This window comes from Salmo salar, chromosome ssa13 (genome assembly GCF_905237065.1).
Source record: "Salmo salar chromosome ssa13, Ssal_v3.1, whole genome shotgun sequence".
Lineage (NCBI taxonomy): Eukaryota > Metazoa > Chordata > Actinopteri > Salmoniformes > Salmonidae > Salmo > Salmo salar.
Genome location: NC_059454.1, coordinates 105,776,832 through 105,794,062, shown reverse-complemented (window position 1 = coordinate 105,794,062; position 17,231 = coordinate 105,776,832). Strand labels below are relative to the sequence as shown.

The 17,231-nt window shown below is 44.7% G+C and overlaps 1 protein-coding gene across 12 annotated transcripts in view; it reads left to right on the top strand.

The window, feature by feature from the left end:
- mapk10 (mitogen-activated protein kinase 10) overlaps positions 1-8,102 on the top strand; it is a 115,199-nt gene extending 107,097 nt beyond the window's left edge. For 9 of the 12 annotated variants that reach the window (XM_014138910.2, XM_014138907.2, XM_014138909.2 and 6 more), the window contains one exon: positions 5,221-8,102. In XM_014138910.2, the coding sequence (XP_013994385.1) occupies positions 5,221-5,363 (143 nt within the window). In that variant the 3' untranslated portion in view covers positions 5,364-8,102. Of the gene's footprint in view, positions 1-5,215 lie in introns of all 12 variants that reach the window. The other 3 variants (XM_014138915.2, XM_045692622.1, XM_014138914.2) reach the window with 2 other exon arrangements.
- The last annotated feature ends 9,129 nt before the right edge of the window (positions 8,103-17,231 follow it).

Here is a 17,231-nt window from a genome sequence, read left to right as displayed (position 1 = left end):
AGTGGACCCCAGCCTTAACTTGTTCTGTTACTGTCTCTGAGGAGAGAGAGAACAGTGGACCCCAGCCTTAACTTGTATCTGTTACTGTCTCTGAGGAGAGAGAGAACAGTGGACCCCAGCCTTAACTTGTACTGTTACTGTCTCTGAGGAGAGAGAGAACAGTGGACCCCAGCCTTAACTTGTTCTGTTACTGTCTCTGAGGAGAGAGAGAACAGTGGACCCCAGCCTTAACTTGTTCTGTTACTGTCTCTGAGGAGAGAGAGAACAGTGGACCCCAGCCTTAACTTGTTCTGTTACTGTCTCTGAGGAGAGAGAGAACAGTGGACCCCAGCCTTAACTTGTTCTGTTACTGTCTCTGAGGAGAGAGCAGACAGTGGACCCCAGCCTTAACTTGTATCTGTTACTGTCTCTGAGGAGAGAGCAGACAGTGAACCCCAGCCTTAACTTGTTCTGTTACTGTCTCTGAGGAGAGAGAGAACAGTGGACCCCAGCCTTAACTTGTATCTGCTACTGTCTCTGAGGAGAGAGAGAACAGTGGACCCCAGCCTTAACTTGTATCTGTTACTTCCTCGGAGGAGAGAGCAGACAGTGGACCCCAGCCTTAACTTGTATCTGTTACTTCCTCTGAGGAGAGAGAGAACAGTGGACCCCAGCCTTAACTTGTTCTGTTACTGTCTCTGAGGAGAGAGCAGACAGTGGACCCCAGCCTTAACTTGTTCTGTTACTGTCTCTGAGGAGAGAGAGAACAGTGGACCCCAGCCTTAACTTGTTCTGTTACTGTCTCTGAGGAGAGAGCAGACAGTGGACCCCAGCCTTAACTTGTTCTGTTACTGCCTCTGAGGAGAGAGAGGACAGTGGACCCCAGCCTTAACTTGTTCTGTTACTGCCTCTGAGGAGAGAGCAGACAGTGGACCCCAGCCTTAACTTGTTCTGTTACTGCCTCTGAGGAGAGAGAGGACAGTGGACCCCAGCCTTAACTTGTTCTGTTACTGCCTCTGAGGAGAGAGAGGACAGTGGACCCCGGCCTTAACTTGTTCTGTTACTGTCTCTGAGGAGAGAGAGGACAGTGGACCCCAGCCTTAACTTGTTCTGTTACTGCCTCTGAGGAGAGAGCAGACAGTGGACCCCAGCCTTAACTTGTTCTGTTACTGCCTCTGAGGAGAGAGAGGACAGTGGACCCCAGCCTTAACTTGTTCTGTTACTGCCTCTGAGGAGAGAGCAGACAGTGGACCCCAGCCTTAACTTGTTCTGTTACTGCCTCTGAGGAGAGAGAGGACAGTGGACCCCAGCCTTAACTTGTTCTGTTACTGCCTCTGAGGAGAGAGAGGACAGTGGACCCCAGCCTTAACTTGTTCTGTTACTGTCTCTGAGGAGAGAGAGAACAGTGGACCCCAGCCTTAACCTCTTGGGGCTAGGTGGGACGCTAGCGTGCCACCCGTGGTGCACTCCATCAACAGCAGGTGCATTTCAAGAGCGGCAAATTTGAATCCAAATAAATGTCAAAATTCAATTTTTTCAAAAATACAACTATTTTACACCATTTGAAAGATAAACATCTCCTTAATCTAACCACGTTTTACGATTTCAAAAAGGTTTTAACGGCGAAAGCATACATTTAGAGTATGTTAGGACAGTACATTTACAAGAGTTGTGTGTAATGTTTTGTCAAGTCAAAGACAGGGTCACCAAAACCATAAAACCAGCTAAAATGATGCACTAACCTTTTACAATCTCCATCAGATGACACTCCTAGGACATTATGTTAGACAATGCATGCATTTTTAGTTCTATCAAGTTCATATTTATATCCAAAAACAGCGTTTTACTATGGCATTGATGTTGAGGAAATCGTTTCCCTCCAATAACCGGCAGTCAAGTCAGCGTCACAAATTAAATAATTAAAATTAGAAAACATTGGTAAAATATTATATTGTCATTTAAAGAATTATAGATTTACATCTCTTGAACTCAATCAACTTGCCAGATTTAAAAATAACCTTACTGGGAAATCACACTTTGCAATAATCTGAGCACTGCGCCCAGAAAAATACGGCGTTGCGATACAGACTAGACGTCATGTTGGGGAGATCTAAAATCGAAAATACTATGTAAATAATCCATTACCTTTGATTCTCTTCATCAGATGTCACTTCCAGGTATCACAGGTCCATAACGAATGTAGTTTTGTTCAAAAAAGCTCATCATTTATGTCCAAAAATCTCCGTCTCGTTAGCACATGATGTAAGCCAGCCGGACTTCTCGTCATGAACGAGGGGAAAAAATATATTTCCGTTCGTTCAAACATGTCAAACGTTGTATAGCATAAATCATTAGGGCCTTTTTAACCAGAACATGAATAATATTCAAGGTGGACGAATGCATACTCTTTTATAACGTATTGGAACGAGGGTACCCAACATGAACACGCGCGCCAGGTGTCTAATGGGACATCATCGTTCCATGGCTCTTGTTCGGTCAGATCTCCCTCCAGAAGACTCAAAACACTTTGTAAAGGCTGGTGACATCTAGTGGAAGCAATAGGAAGTGCCAAAATATTCCTAAGCCCCTGTGTTTTTCAATGGGATAGGTTTAAAGTCAATACAACACATCAGGTATCCACTTCCTGTCAGAAAATGTCTCAGGGTTTTGCCTGCCAAATGAGTTCTGTTATACTCACAGACACCATTCAAACAGTTTTAGAAACTTTAGAGTGTTTTCTATCCATATATAATAAGTATATGCATATTCTAGTTACTGGGTAGGATTAGTAACCAGATTAAATCGGGTACATTTTTTTTATCCAGACGTGCAAATGCTGCCCCCTAGACCCAACAGGTTAACTTGTTCTGTTACTGCCTCTGAGGAGAGAGCAGACAGTGGACCCCAGCCTTAACTTGTTCTGTTACTGTCTCTGAGGAGAGAGAGAACAGTGGACCCCAGCCTTAACTTGTTCTGTTACTGCCTCTGAGGAGAGAGCAGACAGTGGACCCCAGCCTTAACTTGTTCTGTTACTGTCTCTGAGGAGAGAGAGAACAGTGGACCCCAGCCTTAACTTGTTCTGTTACTGTCTCTGAGGAGAGAGAGAACAGTGGACCCCAGCCTTAACTTGTTCTGTTACTGTCTCTGAGGAAAGAGAGAACAGTGGACCCCAGCCTTAACTTGTTCTGTTACTGTCTCTGAGGAGAGAGAGAACAGTGGACCCCAGCCTTAACTTGTATCTGTTACTTCCTCTGAGGAAAGAGAGAACAGTGGACCCCAGCCTTAACTTGTATCTGTTACTTCCTCTGAGGAAAGAGAGAACAGTGGACCCCAGCCTTAACTTGTATCTGTTACTGTCTCTGAGGAAAGAGAGAACAGTGGACCCCAGCCTTAACTTGTATCTGTTACTTCCTCTGAGGAAAGAGAGAACAGTGGACCCCAGCCTTAACTTGTTCTGTTACTGTCTCTGAGGAGAGAGAGAACAGTGGACCCCAGCCTTAACTTGTATCTGTTACTTCCTCTGAGGAAAGAGAGAACAGTGGACCCCAGCCTTAACTTGTTCTGTTACTGTCTCTGAGGAGAGAGAGAACAGTGGACCCCAGCCTTAACTTGTTCTGTTACTGCCTCTGAGGAGAGAGCAGACAGTGGACCCCAGCCTTAACTTGTTCTGTTACTGTCTCTGAGGAGAGAGAGAACAGTGGACCCCAGCCTTAACTTGTTCTGTTACTGCCTCTGAGGAGAGAGCAGACAGTGGACCCCAGCCTTAACTTGTTCTGTTACTGTCTCTGAGGAGAGAGAGAACAGTGGACCCCAGCCTTAACTTGTTCTGTTACTGTCTCTGAGGAGAGAGAGAACAGTGGACCCCAGCCTTAACTTGTATCTGTTACTGTCCTCTGAGGAAAGAGAGAACAGTGGACCCCAGCCTTAACTTGTTCTGTTACTGTCTCTGAGGAGAGAGAGAACAGTGGACCCCAGCCTTAACTTGTATCTGTTACTTCCTCTGAGGAAAGAGAGAACAGTGGACCCCAGCCTTAACTTGTTCTGTTACTGTCTCTGAGGAGAGAGAGAACAGTGGACCCCAGCCTTAACTTGTATCTGTTACTTCCTCTGAGGAAAGAGAGAACAGTGGACCCCAGCCTTAACTTGTTCTGTTACTGTCTCTGAGGAGAGAGAGAACAGTGGACCCCAGCCTTAACTTGTATCTGTTACTTCCTCTGAGGAAAGAGAGAACAGTGGACCCCAGCCTTAACTTGTTCTGTTACTGTCTCTGAGGAGAGAGCAGACAGTGGACCCCAGCCTTAACTTGTATCTGTTACTTCCTCTGAGGAAAGAGAGAACAGTGGACCCCAGCCTTAACTTGTTCTGTTACTGTCTCTGAGGAGAGAGAGAACAGTGGACCCCAGCCTTAACTTGTATCTGTTACTTCCTCTGAGGAAAGAGAGAACAGTGGACCCCAGCCTTAACTTGTTCTGTTACTGTCTCTGAGGAGAGAGAGAACAGTGGACCCCAGCCTTAACTTGTTCTGTTACTGTCTCTGAGGAGAGAGAGAACAGTGGACCCCAGCCTTAACTTGTTCTGTTACTGTCTCTGAGGAGAGAGCAGAACAGTGGACCCCAGCCTTAACTTGTATCTGTTACTTCCTCTGAGGAAAGAGAGAACAGTGGACCCCAGCCTTAACTTGTACTGTTACTGTCTCTGAGGAGAGAGAGAACAGTGGACCCCAGCCTTAACTTGTATCTGTTACTGTCTCTGAGGAGAGAGAGAACAGTGGACCCCAGCCTTAACTTGTTCTGTTACTGTCTCTGAGGAGAGAGAGAACAGTGGACCCCAGCCTTAACTTGTATCTGTTACTGTCTCTGAGGAGAGAGAGAACAGTGGACCCCAGCCTTAACTTGTATCTGTTACTGCCTCTGAGGAGAGAGAGAACAGTGGACCCCAGCCTTAACTTGTATCTGTTACTTCCTCTGAGGAGAGAGAGAGAACAGTGGACCCCAGCCTTAACTTGTTCTGTTACTGTCTCTGAGGAGAGAGCAGACAGTGGACCCCAGCCTTAACATGCCTCTTTCATGTCTAGTGTGTCACTGTGATTTGTATATACGTATGGTTCCTTGTGTACTATTGGGTTGGGTTGTATGTGTCACAGTAATGGTTGTAGCTGACTGTGACTGTGTCTACGTATTAGTGTCTGCGGGGCTGTTAGTTCATTGTAATCCCGGCTGCCTGTTTATTCCCTCAGCACAGGTGCAGCCGTGAACAGCAGTGGTGAGAGCCTCCCTTCCCCCTCCGTCAACGATATCTCCTCCATGTCCACCGACCAGACCCTGGCCTCAGACACCGACAGCAGCCTGGAGACCTCTGCAGGACCCCTGGGTTGTTGCAGGTGACTAGCAGCCTGCCTGCGCAACCCCATGTTCTTCAGAAGGTGAAACACAATGTCCAAACAACCCAACCAACCTACCTACCAACCACTACCAACCGAAACCTGAAAAAGAACAAAAATGGTTAAAAGAGAAAAAAATGATGATATGAATGGGATGATTAAGGAAACATAAAGTAATTACTATAAGAATCATGATTATAAAATTTAAGCCTGCATTTTCATTCAAAAAGAAATCACAAAAGTATAACGAAAAAACTAAAACGAACTAAAGTGAAATATATTTATTAACTTCTAGTTGCTTTACTTATATCTCCCCCTTATATGGCATCAATAAAAAAATACAAAAAGCTTAGACAGGCATTTTTCTGTAAAGTGTCATTAAAACTGGCTGTTCATTCCCCCAATACCTTGCAAGCGTCTGTGCTTCAGTCAATGTGGCAAGGTGTTCTCTCTTTGTTCATTACTGCACTGTACTATATAAACCTCCATTCACTTTCCCCACACCTTATGTGACGGTACTGGTATGTTTTGATAACCTCTAGGCTTGATCCTGGGGTTGTCTCCTGTATGGGGTTGACAGATAGGTGTGTTTGAATACTATTATTCCTGCAGGGGTTAGTGCTAGTGTTCCACACAGCACAGCGCCCCCTGTCTTCTGTAAATATGTAATTCTGTACAGCAGCAAGCTAGGCACACAGACAAGACAGACAGAGTGGGACTGATGGCCAGTACTGGAAGTTCTTCTATAGCGCACCTTGCCACATGACATCACCAGCTTGACCTTTGCCCCCCTAACCTTTGCCCCTTGACCTTTCACCTAAGTTTAACCCCTTGCCTGTTAGTCCTGCTGCATGATTACAAAAGCTAACTCTAATTATATGATAAATGACTATAGATACTTTTGTTTATATAACATAAGTAATTGAACTTTTCAACCGGAGTGGTGCTGAAACCCAGGGATGGGGGAGCTCTAGTTAATGATGGCTAGCTATATATATTAACATACATACTGGGAGTGATTGGCTGCAGGAGAAGCCATTGGGACGTACAGTACTATCATTGTCATCGCTGAGTAGGATTGGGGTTCAATTCCATTTCAATTCAGTCAATTCAGAAAGTCAACTGAAATTCCAATTCTAATTCCATATTTTCATCATTGAAACACGTTCAGGAAGATTGGAATTTGGAACTGAATTTTTCAATTGACTTCCTGTATTGCCTGAATGTAAATGGGACTGACCCCAAACTTGTCGCTGAGCTGGAACCTTAAGTTCCTCGTTTATTTTTTGTGTTTTTGTTGAAATGAAATGATAAAATCCCTTCAGACTGCACCACGCCTACGGCTGTGGACAGGCCCACCCACCCACAGCCTGTCATTCCAAATGTCACCTACCCACCAACCAGGGTGGTCACTCACTCTGTTTCTGTGTCACTACTGTGGAGTAAAGAAGAGGAGAGAAGGAGACTTATATGTTTGTGTTACTATCTGAAGAACGCTTTTTGGGGGGGGGGGATCAAGAGGTTACCTCATAGAATAGTTTAGTTCCTCAATCGCATCTGTCATTTACATTTAAATGACTACTACTTACTGTAATGACTACTACTGACTTACTGTAATGACTACTACTCACTTACTGTAATGACTACTACTGACTTACTGTAATGACTACTACTGACTTACTGTAATGACTACTACTCACTTACTGTAATGACTACTACTGACTTACTGTAATGACTACTACTCACTTACTGTAATGACTACTACTTACTTACTGTAATGACTACTAACTTACTGTAATGACTACTACTTACTGTAATGACTACTACTTACTTACTGTAATGCCTACTACTTACTGTAATGCCTACTACTTACTGTAATGACTACTACTTACTGTAATGACTACTACTTACTGTAATGCCATATTTTGTCAAAAGGGAATCAGCTGATATACCGACTACCTATAAAACCAGTAATGTTAAAAATAAGGATTTTAACTGGAAGTTTATTTATTATTGATTATTTATTATTTCATAGACTGAACCTGAATAATGGGAAGTGCCTTGTTTGGAATGATGCAGTTTCCTCATCTTAGATATACACTAATAACAACAACACAGCAAGCATTGAAATGAAGTTGGTGTCTGGTAGAGTTGAAACATTTCTGGAAACTTTCCCAGAATTCCCAGGTTTTCCAGAGGTCCTGGTTGGAAGATTCCCAGTTGGATGATTCCCTCCCTTTTCATTCCCTCCTGATCCCAGGAATCCTCCAATTTATAATCCTCAACTTCATGAAAACCTGTGAAGTTTGGGAAAGTTGAAACCTTAAGTGTCTGGCCTGTCCTGTTCAATCTGTTTCCGCATGGTGTCACTGACTGCACCTACCTGCACATAGTCACCACAACTGACCGATACCCATGTCCTCTCTACAGGAAGTACACTACAACCATCACCATCGTATCGTTGCATCTTTGACTAACTACATCATGTAGAAATTGGAACCTACTTTTTAAACACACTGGGACTGTTGTTAAAATGCAGATAAAGACTCATCATCTACATGTTTTTCCTGACCTATATAGTTACCTAGCAACTGAGCAGAATACCTTCTAAGTTTTTCTGACCTATATAGTTACCTAGCAACTGAGCAGAATACCTTCTAAGTTGTTTGGTTTTGTTTTGTATCTGTAAATGTCTTATTTGATCAGTGTCCTTACATTTCAATAAAGGGATGAAATAATCGTTTTTTTTTGTTGTTGGTTTGTATATTTAAAGCATGAAACCCATATTTGTTACATACGTTACTATACCCCCTGGTGAAGGACAGTTGTGGAAATATTGAGCAATGTTTCATGCTTTTTCAACCTTATTGAATGAAAACTCCAACAGAAAATCTGTTGGACAGCAAGTGGGAGGGTTTTCAGTGGTTGAATTACATTTATTCAAATTGCGAGAGGGAGCCACACCAGCAAAGATCATTATGCACCTGGGAAAAGAAAGGGAAAGGGGGATACCTAGTCAGTTGTCCAAGCAAATGTATTCAACTCAAATGTATCTTCCGCATTTGACCCACTGCAGAAGGTAAGTCTGAATACCAACTACTGAGAAGTGCTTAAATGAAAACAAGTAAAAAAAGGAATAGATTTCTTAAGTCTGAATCAGGACCTATGTGAATGAATACTGAACAAATATATACATTTACATTTACACCCTGGACATATAATCGCAAATGCAACAATTTCAATGATTTTACAGAGTTACAGTTCATATAAGGAAATCTGTCAATTGAAATAAATTCATTAGGCCCTAATCTATGGATTTCACATGACTGGGCAGGGGCGCAGCCATGGTTGGGCCTGGGAGGGCATAGGCCCACCCACTTGGGAGCAAGGCTCAGACAATCAGAATGAGTTTTTCCCCACAAAAGGGTTTTATTACAGACAGAAATACTCCTCAGTTTAATCAGCTGTTCGGATGGCTGGTCTCTCCTGCAGGTGAAGAAGCCGGATGTGAAGGTCCTGGGCTGGCGTGGTTACACGTGGTCTGCAGTTGTGAGGCAGTTTGGACGTACTGCCAAATTCTCTAAAATAACGGAGGCGGCTTATGGTAAAAAGGAACATTCAATTCTCCGTCAACAGCTCTGGTGGACATTCCTGCAGTCAGCATGCCAATTGCACGCTCCCTAAAAACTTGAATTGTGACAAAACTGCACATTTTAGAGTGGCCTTTTATTGTCCCCAACACAAGGTGCACCTCTGTAATGATCCTGCTGTTTAATCATCTTCTTGATGTGCCACACCTGTCAGGTGGATGGATTATCTTTTTTTTTTTATATACTCATATCCTGAAAAGTCCCCACCAAAAGATAAGGACGACATAAGGTCTATAACATGTCCCTCTGTGATAGTACAATATTTGACTGTACTACTTCATAAGGATCGCTGTGTTTTCCTTCTAAATAGAGTTCCCAAAGAAGGACACAAACATTTTAACTCTGACAGCTTTTGAAGTAGTATTCTTCTTTGTATTTTTTTTTATTTAGTATTTTTTTAAATGTATTTAACCTTTATTTAACCAGGCAAGTCAGTTAAGAACAAATTCTTATTTACAATGACGGCCTAGGAACAGTGGGTTAACTACCTTGTTCAGGGGCAGAATGACAGATCAAGAATATATTCCACTTCCCTCTTCTTCTCTTCCATAATCTGCACCTCAGTAAGTCTGGAATTCACAGTTGTAGTTAATACTGCTGTCAACCAGGCTTATGCCTGTTATGTCCTGCTGAAAGGTGGAGGGGGATATAGGAGGAGATATCCCAGCTATCTCCTCTTGTTCTGTTGTTCAGCCAGTTTTTCGTCTGCACATTCCAGATGTCTGGATTGTGTACCAAATGGCACCCCATTCTCTATATACACTTTTTACCAGTGCACTATGGGTAGTGAACTATGGGTAGTGCACTATGGGTATTGCAAAAGTAGTGAACTATATAGGGAAGTTCACTATACAGGGATACTTCCATTTGAGACGAAACCCTCGTATAAGATTGATGACAGGCGCTCCTTAAGGGACGCCTATATGGGGTCCTTCAGTTCTTTTCATAAACAGATGCACAGATTATCCATGATATTAACCAGACACTCTAGTGTGTGCTCTAACAATGAAAATAAATGTCTTCAAAAATGGAAGGCAGGTGGGAGGAGGCAAGATCAAGTGGGATCATTCTAGCCAATGAGAGGGCAGTGACCAACAGGCACAATGGTTTCCACTAGTTACCACAGCCACAAAGTCAAATTGGGCTATATCGTAAAAATTCATGAACACAAAAATTGGCATTTTGGTCTTAATTTAAGGTTAGGGTTAGGCATATGGTTAGCAGTGTGGTTAGGTTTAAAATCACATTTTAAGAAGATAAATTGTAGAAATAGGCAGGGTTTATGACTTTGTGTTTGTGGTAACTAGTGACGACCAGGCACAACTCCAATATAAAGTGTTTTTTCTCAAAGTTGCCAGGATGTCACATATCCTACTTATATCAGTTCACTAGAAACAAACTAAGGATTCCCAAAATTCCATTCGATCAAATAAGCCACATGTAGCAAATAAACCATTTCATTTTTTTTTTTTGCTAACATAATTTGACACTCTAATTGTAAACTCCTTGCTTGGAGAGAGAAATAAAAGTATGGGGCCCAGCACTCCACCCTGGACTTGAACAGCTCTTATGACCAAGTCCACCTATACAAGGCAGCAGTGCCCACCTTCGCCCGGGACCCAAAAGGACATCGCTCTCAAACGCAGGCCCAACACTTCACACAGGAACAACAGATCAATAGACACCCCGCCCAGACCAGCGAGACACTCTCCCAGACCAGCGAGACACTCTCCCAGACCAGTGAGACACTCTCCCAGACCAGTGAGACACTCTCCCAGACCAGCGAGACACTCTCCCAGACCAGTGAGACACCCCGCCCAGACCAGTGAGACACTCTCACAGACCAGTGAGACACCCCGCCCAGACCAGTGAGACACTCTCCCAGACCAGGGAGACACTCTGCCAGACCAGTGAGACACTCTCCCAGACCAGTGAGACACTCTCCCAGACCAGCGAGACACTCTCCCAGACCAGTGAGACACCCTCCCAGACCAGTGTGACACTCTCCCAGACCAGTGAGACACTCTCCCAGACCAGCGAGACACTCTCCCAGACCAGCGAGACACTCTCCCAGACCAGCGAGACACTCTCCCAGACCAGTGAGACACTCTCCCAGACCAGCGAGACACTCTCCCAGACCAGTGAGACACCCTCCCAGACCAGGTAGACACTCTCCCAGACCAGCGAGACACTCTCCCAGACCAGTGAGACACCCTCCCAGACCAGTGAGACACTCTCCCAGACTTGCGGGACCCCCCCATATAGAGGACCCACGCCGAGAGGACCGACATCCAGACCCCAACACCACCCCAACCATTCCCACCCCAACCAATCAACACCCCCTCAAGTCAACCATGCCCACACCCCATGTAGGCCCCCTCAGATCAGAACTATGCCCCTCCTGCCCACCCCATGCACCCCACCCCCGCAAAGAGGGCCTCAACATGGAAGTCACACATACACCCAGGCCGTGAGCGGGCAAACAGGCCCAACCCCCACTCTTACACTAGCCCAAGCCAATTGCATGTACCAGATGCTCAGCAGGCTCTGCTCACACTTAATGGCCTGAGGCCAAACCACACGACTAACAACATTGGACACTTTTTGGAACACAAATCCTTCACTCCTTCATCTCATCCTGGAATATCCACGGCCTGAGGTCATCTGCCTTTGACCTAAAGAGCAGGAACCTGGACTTCATCAAAGAAATCGGAAATACAGACATTGTCATCCTACAACTAACATGGTATAGAGGAGACGGACCCACTGGTTGCCCTCTAGGTTACAGAGAGCAGGTAGTCCCATCCACCAAACTACCAGGTGTGAAACAGGGAAGGGACTCAGGGGGTATGCTAATTTGTTATAGAACAGACCTAACTCACTCCATTAAATTAATCAAAACAGGAACATTTTACATTTGGCTAGAAATTCAAAAGGAAATGATCTTAACAGAGAAAAATGTCCTCCTGTGTGCTTCCTACAGTATATTCACCCACTAGAATCCCCATACTTTAAAGAAGATAGCTTCTCCATCCCGGAGGGGGAATCAATAATTTCCAGGCCCAGGGACCAGAACCGGACAATAACCTGACACCCTCAGCACACAGGGGGACAAACACCTGCCTGGAGGTGACAGCATTCCCTCCCCCATATGCCCCTAGGCACAACTATGACAACATAACCAACAAAAACAGGTCACAACTCCTGCAGCTCTGTCGCACGCTGGATATGTACATAGCCAATGGTAGGCTTCGAGGAGACTCCTATGGTAGGTACACCTATAGCTCATCTCTTGGCAGTAGTACTGTAGACTACTTTATCACTGACCTCAACCCAGAGTCTCTCAGAGCGTTCAGTCAGCCCACTGACACCCCTATCAGATCACAGCAAAATCACAGTCTACTTGAACAGAGCAATACTCAATCATGAGGCATCAAAGCCAAAGGAACTGAGTAATATTAAGAAATGCTATAGATGTTAGGAAAGTACTGTGGAAACCTACCAAAAAACAATTAGGCAACAACAAATTCAATCCCTTTTAGACAACTTCCTAGACAAAACGTTCCACTGTAATAGTGAAGGTGTAAACTTGTCAGTAGAAAATCTTAACAGTATATTTAACCTCTCAGCTTCCCTATCAAATCTAAAAATGTCAAACAGAAAACAGAAAATGAACAATGACAAATGGTTTGATGAAGAATGCAAAAACCTAAGAAAGAAATTGAGAAACCTGTCCAACCAAAAACATAGAGACCCAGAAGACCAGAGTCTACGCCTTCACTATGGTGAATCACTAAAACAATACAGAAATACACTATGGGAAAAGAAGGAACAGCACGTCAGAAATCAGCTCAATGTAATTGAAGAATCCATAGACTCTAACCACTTCTGGGAAAATTGGAAAACACAAAACAAACAACAACACGAAGAATTATCTATTCAAAATGGAGATGTATGGGTAAACCACTTCTCCAATCTTTTTGGCTCTATAACAAAGAACAAACAGCAAAAACATATACATGATCAAATACAAATCTTACAATCAGCTATTAAAGAATACCATAACCCACTGGATTCTCCAATTACCTTGAATGAACTACAGGACAAAATAAAAACCTTGAACCTAAAAAGGCCTGTGGTGTTGATGGTATCCTCAATGAAATGATCAAATATACAAACAACAAATTCGAATAGGCTATACTAAAACTCTATAACATCATCCTCAGCTCTGGCATCTTCCCCAATATTTGGAACCAAGGACTGATCACCCCAATCCACAAAAGTGGAGACAAATTTGACCCCAATAACAACCGTGGAATATGCGTCAACAGCAACCGTGGGAGAATCCTCTGCATTATCATTAACAGCAGACTCGTACATTTCCTCAGTGAAAACAATGTACTGAGCAAATGTCATATTGGCTTTTTACCAAATTATCGTACGACAGACCACGTATTCACCCTGCACACCCTAATTGACAAACAAACAAACCAAAACAAAGTCAAAGTCTTCTCATGCTTGTTGATTTCCAAAAAGCCTTTGACTCATTTTGGCATGAGGGTCTGCTATACAAATTGATGGAAAGTGGTGTTGGGGGAAAAACATCCGACATTATAAAATCCATGTACACAAACAACAAGTGTGTGGTTAAAATAGGCAAAAAACACACACATTTCTTCCCACAGGGCTGTGGGGTGAGACAGGGATGCAGCTTAAGCCCCACCTTCTTCAACATATATATCAACAAATTGGCGAGGGCACTAGAACAGTCTGCAGCACCCGGCCTCACCCTACTAGAATCTGAAGTCAAATGTCTACTGTTTGCTGATGATGTGGTGCTTCTGTCACCAACCAAGGAGGGCCTACAGCAGCACCTAGATATTCTGCACAGATTCTGTCAGACCTGGGCACTGACAGTAAATCTCAGTAAGACCAAAATATTTCCAAAATAGTTCCAAAAAAGGTCCAGTTGCCAGGACCACAAATACAAATTCCATCTAGACACCGTTGCCCTAGAGCACACAAAAAACTATGCATACCTCGGCCTAAACATCAGTGCCATAGGTAACTTCCACAGAGCTGTGAATAATCTGAGAGACAAGGCAAGAAGGGCCTTCTATGCCATCAAAAGGAACATAAAATTCAACATACCAATTAGGATCTGGCTAAAAATACTTGAATCAGTTATAGAACCCATTTCATTTTATGGTTGTGAGGTCTGGGGTCCGCTCACCAATCAATAATTCACAAAATGGGACCAACACCAAATTGAGACTCTGCATGCAGAATTCTGCAAAAATATCCTCTGTGTACAACATGAAACACCAAATAATGCATGCAGAGCAGAATTAGGCCGATACCCACTAATTATCAAAATCCAAAAAAGAGCAGTTAAATTCTACAACCACCTAAAAGGAAGCGATTCCCAAACCTTCCATAACAAAGTCATCACCTACAGAGAGATTAACCTGGAGAAGAGTCCCTTAAGCAAGCTGGTCCTGGGGCTCTGTTTACAAACAGACCCCACAGAGCCCCAGGACAGCAACACAATTAGACCCAACCGAATCATGAGAAAACAAAAAGATAATTACTTGACACATTGGAAAGAACTAACAAAAAAACAGAGTAAACTAGATTGATATTTGGCCATAAACAGAGAGTACACAGTGGCAGAATACCTGACCACTGTGACTGACCCAAACTTAAGGAAAGCTTTGACTATGTACAGACTCAGTGAGCATAGCCTTGCTATTGAGAAAGGCTGCAGTAGACAGACCTGGCTCTCAAGAGAAGACAGGCAATGTGCACACTGCCCACAAAATGAGGTGTAAACTGAGATGCACTTCCTAACCTCCTGCCAAATGTATGACCATATTAGATACACATATTTCCCTCAGACTACACAGATCCACAAAGAATTCGAAAACAAACCCGATTTTGATAAACTCCCATATCTACTGGGTGAAATACCACAGTGTTTCATCACAGCAGCAAGATTTGTGACCTGTACCCACAAGAAAAGGGCAACCAGTGAAGAACAAACACCATTGTAAATACAACCCATATTTATGTTTATTTATTTTCCCTTTTGTACTTTTAACCATTTGCACATCGTTACAACACTGTATATATACATAATATGACATTTGTAATGTCTTTATTCTTTTGGAACTTCTGTGAGCGTAATTTCTACTGTTAATTTTTATTGTTTATTTAAATTTGGTATATTATCTACTTCACTTGCTTTGGCAATGTTAGCTTATGTTTCCCATGCCAATAAAGCCCCTTGAATTGAAATAAACAGAAACAGCGCCACCTGGTGGAGAAGACAGATTTCGGGGCCAGTTATTCCTCTTTGGTTCACCTCTTCCTCTCTGACAGAGAGCAGGCAGGCAGCACCAGGTCCTTGTAACTTTGAGTGCTGTATGACAGAGACACAAGTATCCACTACATTCCCCACAGGTCCATACACAGCTGTGTAGCGTAGCAATCTAAATCTTTTTTTAAATTTTTAAAGCTGCTTCAGAAAAAAGTAAACTTTCCCAAAGTCCCCACAATGTGCGAGCCACACCCCATTGGTTCTCAGTAATGCTATTACATATACACACACTCTTACAACAGGCCAGTATCCATCATTATGGTGCAGGGTCCAGGTCCACTCCACAGGGTCCAGGCCCACCATGAGGTCTCTACACCACAGGGTCCAGATCCCCCATGAGATCTCTACTCCACAGGGTTCAGATCCACCAGGAGGTCTCTACTCCACAGGGTCCAGGCCCACTATGAGGTCTCTACTCCACAGGGTCCAGATCCACCATGAGGTCTCTACTCCACAGGGTCCAGGTCCACTCCACAGGGTCCAGGCCCACCATGAGGTCTCTACTCCACAGGGTCCAGATCCCCCACGAGGTCTCTACTCCACAGGGTTCAGATCCACCATGAGGTCTCTACTCCACAGGGTCCAGGCCCACCATAAGGTCTCTACTCCACAGGGTCCAGGCCCACCATAAGGTCTCTACTCCACAGGGTTCAGGTCTCTACTCCACAGGGTCCAGGCACAGCATGAGATCTCTACTCCACAAGGTTCAGATCCCCCATGAGGTCTCTACTCCACAGGGTTCAGATCCACCAGGAGGTCTCTACTCCACAGGGCCAGGCCCACCATGAGGTCTCTACTCCACAGGGTCCAGATCCCCCATGAGGTCTCTACTCCACAGGGTTCAGATCCACCAGGAGGTCTCTACTCCACAGGGTCCAGGCCCACCATAAGGTCTCTACTCCACAGGGTCCAGTTCTCTACTCCACAGGGTTCAGATCCACCATGAGGTCTCTACTCCACAGGGTCCAGATCTCTACTCCACAGGGTCCAGATCCACCATGAGGTCTCTACTCCACAGGGTTCAGGTCTCTACTCCACAGGGTCCAGGCCCACCATGAGGTCTCTACTCCACAGGGTCAAGATCCACCATGAGGTCTCTACTCCACAGGGTCCAGGTCCACGCCACAGGGTCCAGGCCCACCATGAGGTCTCCAATCCACAAGGTCCAGATCCACCATGAGGTCTCTACTCCACAGGGTCCAGGCCCACCATGAGGTCTCTACTCCACAGGGTCCAGATCCACGATGAGGTCTCTACTCCACAGGGTCCAGATCCCCCATGAGGTCTCTACTCCACAGGGTCCAGGCCCACCATGAGGTCTCTACTCCACAGGGTCCAGATCCACGATGAGGTCTCTACTCCACAGGGTCCAGATCCCCCATGAGGTCTCTACTCCACAGGGTCCAGGCCCACCATGAGGTCTATACTCCACAGGGTTCAGATCCACCAGGAGGTCTCTACTCCACAGGGTCCAGGCCCACCATGAGGTCTATACTCCACAGGGTCCAGGTCTCTACACAGGGTTCAGGTCTCTACTCCACAGGGTTCAGGTCTCTACTTCACAAGGTCCAGGTCTCTACTCCACAGGGTCCAGGCCCACCATGAGGTCTCTACTCCACAGGGTCCAGGCCCACCATGAGGTCTCTACTCCACAAGGTACAGATCCACCATGAGGTCTCTACTCCACAGGGTTCAGATCCACCATGAGGTCTCTACTCCACAGGGTTCAGATCCAGCATGAGGTCTCTACTCCACAGGGTTCAGATCCACCATGAGGTCTCTACTCCACAGGGTCCAGGCCCACCATGAGGTCTATACTCCACAGGGTCCAGGTCTCTACACA